At 38.9% G+C, this 10,605-nt stretch overlaps 1 protein-coding gene and 2 long non-coding RNA genes across 3 annotated transcripts; 1 reads left to right on the top strand and 2 right to left on the bottom strand.

The window, feature by feature from the left end:
* Positions 1-1,343: 1,343 nt before the first annotated feature.
* Positions 1,344-2,288, bottom strand: LOC124306049 (uncharacterized). The gene is made up of 3 exons (XR_006908502.1): positions 2,130-2,288; positions 1,475-1,804; positions 1,344-1,410 (listed from the first exon to the last, which is right to left on the bottom strand). It is a non-coding gene; the product is annotated as an uncharacterized LOC124306049 (long non-coding RNA).
* A 67-nt stretch (positions 2,289-2,355) lies between these two features.
* Positions 2,356-7,319, bottom strand: LOC124306048 (uncharacterized). The gene is made up of 3 exons (XR_006908501.1): positions 7,198-7,319; positions 3,595-4,068; positions 2,356-3,446 (listed from the first exon to the last, which is right to left on the bottom strand). It is a non-coding gene; the product is annotated as an uncharacterized LOC124306048 (long non-coding RNA).
* On the top strand, positions 6,224-9,428 carry LOC124306038 (facilitated trehalose transporter Tret1-2 homolog). The gene is made up of 5 exons (XM_046766147.1): positions 6,224-6,925; positions 7,207-7,483; positions 7,593-8,001; positions 8,069-8,309; positions 8,443-9,428. Exons 1-5 carry the CDS (start codon positions 6,856-6,858, stop codon positions 8,910-8,912), a joined length of 1,467 nt encoding a protein of 488 aa, XP_046622103.1. The 5' UTR covers positions 6,224-6,855; the 3' UTR covers positions 8,913-9,428.
* Positions 9,429-10,605: the final 1,177 nt, after the last annotated feature.

The following is a 10,605-nucleotide window of genomic DNA, read 5'->3' as shown; positions in this document are numbered from 1 at the left end:
CTGAACTAGTTAGGGTGAAAAAATCTTGAAGTTTTGAAAAGAAAAAACATGAAGAAGTTGAAACCTACTCCCCAAATTTTCGCAGCTTTAGCAGGTACTGTTATTGAGTTTGTTTTCCAATTCAACCCAGCTCACTGATTCAGTGCAAGTTTTCAAATTGAAACGTAAGCAAGAAAACTCGTATTTTTCGTGTGCACCAACTTCTGATGGCTTACTGATTCGATTTCCGAAAGAAGTCTCTATTTCATGCTGACATGTGGTAACTGAATACGCACAAACTTTCAATTAGCCATTGATGACGAAAGTATACAAGAAATGAATCACGACATCGTCGTACACCTTTCAATATCTCGTGTGTTTATCGTAGCCTCAGATAAGTGCGAATAAGAAATTTTCGAACCTTCTCCTCATCAGGCACAATGTTAATGATAGCAATTGGATTCTATTGTGGATGGGCATCACCAACATTACCCAAATTACTGAAAGATACTTCGGTCCCGTACTTCCATTTGCGAGCCGACGGAACTGACGTCTCTGGAATTTCGTGGCTACCCGTGACGGCAATAATCAGCTTCACATGCAGTTACTCAATAGGCTTGGATGTGGTGCCCATGGCGATCGCTTCCGAAATTTTTCCATGCAACTTCAAGGCTTACGGTATAATATTGGTCGTCGTGTATACTGGCCTTATTTCAGCTGGGGTCTTGGAATTATATTCAGCTTTGGCGTACACATTCGGTATGCATGTCGCATTTTACTTCTACGTGATGTGCACTTCATTTTTCGTGATGTTCATACTCTTCTACGTGTTCGAAACCAAGTGAAAATCGTTTCGTGAAATTCGGCACATTCTGAAAAAAGGATCCGAATAAAATCAAACGTTGCAATCGAGTTCTACATCCGGAGGCAGCAGAAAAAGAAATGCCGATGTTCTATAATGCAAGGAAGAAATCAATTCATTGGTTGTAAAATTGACGAACTTCTGACAATTTGAATGAAAATACAAAGCCCTTTCTCGCATATCTGTATTCTGCTGCCGAACCTCATATTTATAACTTCCACGTTGTCATGCACTCGTCCATGTACTCCGACATTGACAGTGACAGACGATGCTTAGAAATGAGGACTTTCAAGTGCGGACATTCAACGAAACGGTATCCTCAGTATCTCATATATATTATGCAGTCATATGACGTTCAATGTAACATATATGTATAATAAACGACCTTCAAATGCATTCGCCATATTAGGAAATTTTATCTTTAACCCGACACTATAGGCGATCCTGTTACATTAGTACAAGTCAAGAAATCTGAACCGAATAACTTGTGTTATTCGACACTTCCGACACTTCCAACTTCCACTGGCACTAGCTTCACAAACACATCGAATGGTTCTCGCAGTCCCGAGCTGGCAGAAATTATGATGACAGTTTTTTAACTCAATGCAAATGAATAATCTACCATACACTTACCCGAATCCTTCCAAGCTGCCAATATTCGCATTCCACCAGGAATAATAGTCCGTAATCTTACAACAATATGAAGTTCTTATGCATCGCACATTTCACGAAGTAATATGGTATGCCTGATTCAATTCAATTTTGGATGACTGACGTCACCCGTTAATACAGCATTACACTTTGTTCGGGTTACGTTTAAATTACTTTTCACATTGAATTGTTAGTCAATAACAGTGGTCCAATTAAAAGGTTCCATTTTTATATAATATCCACTATTACATTGCCGATTGTTCCTTGAAAATGTCTTCTACCGTCTAAGTCTTGAAACCCCCGAGATTAGCCCTGTAACACAGGACTTGAAACTATTGGCACAAAGATTCTTATGAAAAATTTGTGTTAAAGATTAAAGGAAATTGAAGATCAAAACTCTATTCTATTTTTCATGCAGCATTACTCAGTCGAAAAGACAAATAACTTAACACAGAGGGCTTGGCTCTTATCTGACATTCCTGTTTTTTAACAAATGTGTGAAGTTTAGAAGTGAATGCGAAGCATTCGGCACGAAATATTTCCGAAACAACTGAAAACTTTTGAATCGAGACACAAAATACAATTGCTAAGATATCGATGCGTCACCTCATCAGAATCTGAAAAGATACATGCTTACGTGTCAAAAGAATCCCCACTTCCATTGATGTTCGAGAAGAAATTTTCATTTGTCCAATACCTGTTGGATTAAATGTACGTTACATTTGGAAATATAAAGATTCATCAAGTCGAAGATGCACCACATTTTTCTGTTTATGCTCGTATAATTTCCGAACCGTGATTCCGGAATAGTCAATATTAAAAAAACTAGCGACTAATACAAATTGTCAGTGTCTTTGCATTTGAGTGGCTAACGGTTTGATTGATCAACTTTTTAAAAATCAGCAAAACTTTCGGCTGGATTTCACGCATGCAACCAAAAAATCAACATCTGGATCGCATCGTTCGCAGGATTTGAGGATCTCAACTTTATTAAAGCGTGAACTATGAAAAAAATAAAACTAATTGGCCCGCAAGTTTTGGCGACTTTGTCAGGTAACTTTGTCGAACTTGTTACGCATTATAATTTGAGTACAAATGAGCTTCTTAAGTGAAATTTCTCTAACATAATTAGGATCATAGTTAACTAACACAAATATCTCAAAGTCTGATCGACGCTTCAGGTTATTGTGTAATTATAAAATTAACAAAACTCACGCCAGATTATGACCTACTTAAAAAAAAAAGCTTTGAAAACGTTTCCTTGATTAGGCACAATCCTGTCGTTTGCCGCTGGATTCCACATTGGATGGGCATCGCCATCGTTGCCTAAACTACTGGAAGATACGTCCTTTCCAATAAATTCGAAAGAAGTCCCCTGCATCGTTAGCACTTTGGCATTCGGTGGGGCCATCGGAGGACCGTGCAGTTTCCTGATGGTCGATAGATGAGGGAGAAAGACGTTACTGTTACTTCTATCGATTCCATGTCTAGCCTCAGGCGTCCTTACAACTTTTGCTCGAAACTGCTGGTGATACTACGTGGCAAGGTACAGGTACAAGCTGCGATGTAATCGATCTTTGCAACAGGCATACTGGCTCCAAGGTTTGATAAGCCACTAAATTTGGAATTCGTATAATGAGGATCTACATTACTTGTTACAAGGTTCGTTATCGGGGCTTCGGGGTCAGTCGCCTTCGTCGTCATCCCTATGTATATAGGAGAAATTGCAGAAGACAAAATTCGCGGGGGTCTTGGTGTGCTGGTCATAGTTATGTACAACTCGGGGCTGGTGTTGGTCTACAGCGTTGGTCCATGGGTCAGCTTACTTTCGCTCGCAACGATAGGAATAGCGATTCCAGCCGTATCCCTTGCTACCTTCGTCTGGATACCGGAATCCCCATATTTTTACATCATGAAAAATAGACCAGAACTCGCCAGGAAGAGTCTTCAATGGCTGAGGGGAACGACGCACGTCGACGAGGAGATCGAGGTTGTGAAGAAAAACGTAGAGTTCGATTTACAGAACGCGGGGACATTCAAGGAGTTGTTAATTGACCCAGGAAATGGAAAGGTTTGATACCAAGTTCTGTGCAATTTTTTACCTCATTCGCCTTGACCTTTCCATTGATTCGCAGGGGCTCCTTATTGTCCTCTTCACCTGTCAACAATTATCCGGTGTACTCGCTGTCTTGTCGTACAGTACAATCATTCTCAACGAAACTGGATCCGGTGCAACTTCCAGCATTTCCGTCATCGTAATCGGACTCATTCAATTCGTTGCCTCGTTTGCGCCTTTGTTTATAGCCGACAGAATAGGCAGAAGACCATTACTGCTTGGATCCATGTTTTTCAGCATCATATTTCTAATAAGTATGTATGTTCTGGCGGTTTCGCCGTGAATGTAATATCCGATACCTCGTCATTGAAAAGTGTGATTTTCGTAACGTAGGTATGGCGTCGTACTTCCAATTGAAAACCAACGGAGCTGATGAACGTCATTTTTTACGGCAAATATTTCGCCTATGTGACAACATTCCTGTTGAACGATCACGGAATCTTTATGAAGCATTTTCAAGCTGCAACATTGTATATTTTGACTATACATATAATATGACAAGAATATTATATGTTAAAATATCAATATATAAAACGCAATGTTTCAATTTCAAGATTCGCAATGAAGCAAAGCAGTCAAAACTCAATTCAATGCTGTATTTTCTATGAAGTATAATTAATAATTAGCAATTCAGAACTGATCGAATAATCTCCAATTTGAAATCAGGCGATGCCAATTCATTTTGTTTCGTCAACAAGTAATAGCAGCTACAGTTAACGCAATTTAATTGTTTTTAGAGTAATTGAGAACCTCTAAATTAAGTCAATGATTGAGATGCTTATGCGTCGATAATTTATTATTTTTCGGAACAACTTGCACTTGTGTCATCAATACACGCTTTTACAGGTCACCAATAGTATGAAACCGATGGAGTTAAATAGGCCCTTATGTTATTCACTTATAAAGCTCTCTTCGGATATTCGTTTAACCGATAACAACTCCTGTCAGATAATACAAATCAAATTCTTTGCTGGGATACTAAAAAATTATTTTCTAGACTCAGCCTTTTAAACTTACATCGTAAATCTTTGAAAGACAATTTTCTAGATGTTGCAAGTTTATTCAATACTCAATATTTAGTTTTGAAAAATATTTTCGTTTTAAATTACTAGGCGTCGAATAATGCGATCATCGAATTAAACGTTGATCGCAGTTTTGTCCGAGAAGTGTAAATGCTATTACAATTACTGCAAAAGAAAAAAGTAATTTACTTTTCACTTGATCTCGCGTTGTGTGCGTGTATGTGATCAACACTATGTTCGACGATATTTCTTTTCGACATCAAAAAAACGCGTTAGTCGCAACCCAACAAACGGATAAGAATTGAAAGGAATTGACCATCATACTTGTCAAACCTGTTTCTTCAAATATCTGACAACCCCTCTACGTCCTTCATACGAAAATAGCTAATTTGTATTTTTTTCTATACTCTGATCGCCGTTTTTCGATTCGTTCTTATAAGAATTACCGCATAAAGAAACCCGATTGAATCGAATGGAAAAATCTCAATCTATTTCAAGTCTCTTCCGTTTATTGGGAACCGTCGTTGTGAGAAATTATGCGCTCGTTGAAAAAAGTTGTGGTATTCACGTTGCGTCTTATCCACTCATAATCAACACTGTTTTCACGGTTCCCACATACTTCTACTCACCCGAAACAAAGTGGAAATCATTAGGTGAAATTCAGTGAATATTACACAAAGGATCCGAATTGAAGGCGGCCGTTGCAATAAGACAACAAATTCAAATGCAATATCGCAAGTTCGAGAACATTACCGGCCACAACGCGCATCGAAGAAACTTGTTAACCCGCCACTATATATATATATATATGTGTGTATATATATATATATATATATATATATAACGTAACAGTAGTTGCAGTTTGTGTAATAGACTGTATATATATATATATATATATACAGTCTATTACACAAACTGCAACTACTGTTACGTTTATTATTATCGATGAAATATGGTCCAGATAAAAAATTAAAATATTCTTTGAAATCATCACCAAACCATGTGGTACGTGTGACTCGAGCTTTTACGTATTCGGCCAACTGTTGCAATGATTCGTCGTAGATGTAACAATCAAGTGATGTTGAAGCCTTTGATTGATGTGAATAAATATGATAGGTGTTATGGACGGATCAATATTGCAGTTATCATTAGATTTATCAGCGGCAAAGTTGTTCAAGTATGTCAACAAAACCGGTGGGTTCAGAGGAGTGTAGAAATCGGTCTCTTTGTTTATAAGAACCTCGAATACACAAAGTTGATAAAGTATTTGAGAACCTCTGGATATAAAAAATAAGTCAATCATTGCAATGCCTCCGTATCATGAACTTCTAGTGTATGCAAAAATGCTCACCTGTAACAATAAATTCTTTGACTGATCCCCTACAGGTAGCCTGGAATCGATACGGAATTGAACTGACTTTCCGCCATTCAGTCAGTCTTCATACGGCGCATTCTTTCGGTCGTTAACGGCTCTCGGTAATCAATATAATTTGAATCTCCTTTGCGTCAGCTTAAAAATTTTTTTAGCAATTCAATGTTTTTTGTTTTCTTTTCCAACCAAATACGTCGAAATAGCTTTGTAAAGACAGTTGCGACAATGAATATTCAATTTATATTGAATGCATTGAGTTGGCGTTAAATTTCACGCACATCACTAAACATTCGCATTAGCACTCCTCTCATGAAGTGTAAGCCATCGCGACAATTAATTTTTCGAATATCAGACGAAATTCTCGAACGTGGAATCGAGTCGGCTAGTTTTATAAATACTAACAGTAAATCGTACAGCCCCAGATTTAAATAACACTTGCATTTAAAGTGAATCAGTTCTTTGTGCAATTGAAAAAGTGCGTTATTCTTTTTGTTACGAAAATTGCTAATTCTTGGAGTTTGTGGAAGAATACAGTGCAACATAAAAGATCTGCTGCGATTCAATATCAGCCGCGAATTGAAAATAAGATGTTACTCTTGCTGTAGTCTTGATCTTGCTCTTCCTGTAGTCTGCAGTTTAAATGAAGGTTCGGGGTAATAATTATGGAACTAATAATGGATACAGAGTTACAATAGTTTCTCAGAGGGTTTACGAAGCTTCAATCTGAATCCTCCTGCTTCGTAAAAATCATTTAAAAAAAAACTTGAAACTGATTTTCAATTACCGCGATCAACAGCGATCAATAATCTGAATATCAACGTCAGGACGCACCGCACACAGAACCTACATATCGATGTCCTCTATTGAAGGAAGAAACATGAAGCAGACAAGCATTAGACCACAAATTTTTGCAGTCGTAACGGGTGAGAATCTCAAACTTCTTGTCGTCAGAGTTTGACTACCGATTACATGTTAGCTTCAAACAGCTGAACTGAATGGAAAATGTTCATATGTTTCACTCCTATTAGATTCAATGTTCGCTCACTGCAGTCCCGAGAAAAAAATTCGTTTCGCGGTAGTAATGAGTCCGTAGTAAATTAACAAGGCAAGCATAGTGGCATCGACCTCCCGATCTTACATCGCACATGCATCCATTCCGCTCTTAGATGTGAATAAGAACTTTTCAAACATTTACCTCGATTAGCCTCGCTGCTATTTACCGCGACTGGATTTCACTTGGGATGGTCATCGCCAACGTTGCCCAAATTACTGGAAGACACTTCTATCCCAGTGACACAGAACCAAGCCTCTTTGATCATTAGTCTCTCATCATTCGGAAGTACGGTTGGTCCGCTCCTCAGTATCGTTACCGTCGACAGATGGGGAAGGAAGACGACGATGTTGCTCCTGTCAATCCCATTCATTGTGTCGAGCATCCTCATCGCCATGGCTCAAAACTACTGGTGGTACTACGTGGCAAGGTCAGTTTGTGAATTCGATTTCTGTAGAAGGTACAACGTAACGTGTTTAGAAATTGATAGACAGCCAGCCTCGGTACTTGTCGTGACTTTTTACGTTGCTACTTTCAAGGGTTACTTGCGGACTTGCGAGCGGGATTACTTGGACAATTATACCCATGTACCTTGGCGAAATCGCCGAGGATAGAATACGCGGAGGCCTTGGCGTGACGACGTCGGTTATGTTAAACCTGGGACTCTTGATGGCTTACACCATCGGTCCGTGGGTTAGCAAACCATTGCTCGCTGCTCTGGGTACAGCGATTCCCGTCATGTTCCTCTTAATATTCTCACGGATGCCAGAAACACCCTACTTTTACATGATGAAGGATAAGCCGAACCTCGCCAGAAAGAGTCTCGAATGGTTGAGGGGCACAACGGACGTTGACCAGGAGATTGAGGTGGTGAGAAAGAATGTAGAATTTGATCTACAGAACTCGTGGGCACTGAAAGAGCTGTTCACGGACAAGGGAAATCGAAAGGTTCGTCTCTGCCGTAAGTTCTCTGAAATGATGTTTAAAACGTTCTTCCTCTTTCGACAATTTTCAGGCATTGCTTGTCGTCCTCGGACTGATGACAGCCCAAGAATTATCGGGCATTGCGGTTATCACGTCTTACAGTACCAGCATCCTCAGTGAAGTTGGATCCGGCATAACTTCCAGCGTTTCCGTCATCATAATTGGCGTCATTCAATTGACCGTCTCGGTACTGGTTGTATTTTTCACCGACAGGGTAGGGAGAAGACCCTTGCTGTTTGGGTCCCTTTTTTCCATCATTGTATTTCTCGCAGGTATGTGCCACCGTTGATCTTACCCATATTGATATGTGTCCGCTATGGATAATATAATCGATCGTACCTGACAATTCAGACACATTTAACGATACGACATCAATATCGAAGAATATGATTTTTTTTCACGTAGCCCTGGCAGTGTACTTTCAATTACTCGCCAACGAGGACGATGTCTCAGTAATTTCGTGGCTACCCGTGACGGCAATAATCGGCTACGTCTGCAGCTTCTCGATGGGCTTGGGCACGATACCGACGTCCATAGCCTCCGAAATCTTCCCGTGTAACGTCAAGGCTTACGCCTCGATTATAATGAACGTATACGTCTTCTTCATCGAAGGCGTCATTTTACAATTGTATCCATTACTGGTGAATGCCTACGGTATTCACGTCACGTTGTACATTTTTGCGGGTTGCACGACTGTTTCCATAATTTTCACATTTTTCTACGTACCTGAGACCAGAATGAAGTCATTGGGTGAAATTCAGCTGATGTTGCGTAAGTGCTCCGAATCAAACCAGACGTTGCAACCAGTCACCACGCCCGATTGCAGCCAAAATAACTCAATATATTTTATCTCCACTAACGACGTAATTAAGTAACCAATTGTCCGAAGGATGTTATTCAGTTATGGAAACTAATAATCGCGAACATTTTCACTTCAACGGCACCAAGCGATTGTACCAGACTGCTGTAATAAAATTCAAACGAATAATTTGTGTTTATTCGTACTTATGGTGGGTATAAACTGCCACACTTTTCATTTCTTGGCCTCAGATTACAAGACCCATACGTATTATATATACCGTAGGTGTAATATTTCTGCTTAAAAGAATGCGTCAATAAAACTGCAAGCTGTTTTTTTCTCACAGTATAAAATTTCATTCAATAATAATGCATACTGCGAAAACAATTATTTTCTATCCTCTTTGAATTGATAGAACTAAATATGTTCTGAGGTATTAATTCTGCAAATAATATTACAGATACGGTTTTTATAAACTTTCCTACGTCACAATTTTATGAAAATACCATAGCTATCATAAGGATATAATAACGAAATAATATTGCTGTAAAAATTGTCATCTGATCAATAACTCCTTTATCAGCAACGACGTGTTGATCGCCTTAAGCATGTACAGATCTTTATTACAAAATAAAAATAATAAATAAATGATCAAATGAACTCACCTCCAATGAAATCACGTTCACCGTTCTGTAGACTGTTCCCGGAAGAGCAAGCTCACAACTACGGGGTGTTCGAATATTGGTGAAATCCAATCGAATCGAATGGTGAAATTCAATTTTGGAATCGGATATTCATGTATTCGACTTTCGAATAATTCGAATCGTTCGAATTATTCAAATCATTCGGTTGTTCGACGACGGAATAGCCCGAGTAGGTTGAAATGATTTCATTATGTGTGAACTGAAAATCGAATTATTCGAAACATTACAATTATTTAAAGAGTCAAATTGAATCTAATCGTGTAGATTTATTTATAATTTCGCATTATTCGCACACTCCTACTTACAAATGTCTCTCCGTGTTCCATTTTTCCGGAAGTGATGTTCAGGGGCGAGAAACAGATTCCGCTCTTCTTTAGATTGAAAACTTCCGTCTTCTCGAAGGTGCGATGATAGGAATCATTCGGGTCTTTTATCCTGTGAAAGTTATAGAGGATTTTGTGCAAACGCGGGTATTTCTATTGAACATCTTAAAAGACAGTTGCAGACGCATATCGATGGTCACCAACCCATCTCTCTCTGGGTACGACGGGACTGAAATTATTAATATTATTATTATTATGATTATTATTACGATGGCATCATTTCATCGTGCTAAGGCCGGATAAAATAGTATAAAAAGGACTACAATAAGCAGAGGAGTGGCTGTCATCTGCATTTCAGAGGCACATCATCTGATACCCGTAAGTGGTACAGGATCGTAGCATTGTAAGAGTCGTATCGAATGAATCACGACTGTTCATTGTATGTTTCATGATGTAAAATTGAAGGTACAGCCCAGGTATCCAGAAAATGCGTAGCTTCAACGTAACCTAATTCTGTTATGTGTTCTAATAATACACATGCTATTTAATATAACGGAAGACAATACATTCGTACAATGCGTACTATACGACTGACGTTAATATCGCTGTGCCTGAAAGGCTTCGCTGTATCACAATTTAGAAAAGCTTCGTTGTATTACAATTCATCGTCAGCGGCGTTAATGCCGGTCCTGCAGTATGCATTGTATGAACGTATTGTCCTCCGTTATGTTAAATTGAATGT

This window comes from Neodiprion virginianus, chromosome 5 (genome assembly GCF_021901495.1).
Source record: "Neodiprion virginianus isolate iyNeoVirg1 chromosome 5, iyNeoVirg1.1, whole genome shotgun sequence".
NCBI classification, from domain to species: Eukaryota; Metazoa; Arthropoda; class Insecta; order Hymenoptera; family Diprionidae; genus Neodiprion; species Neodiprion virginianus.
Note: the sequence above shows the minus strand (reverse complement) of the source record. Positions and strands in the feature narration are given on the sequence as shown.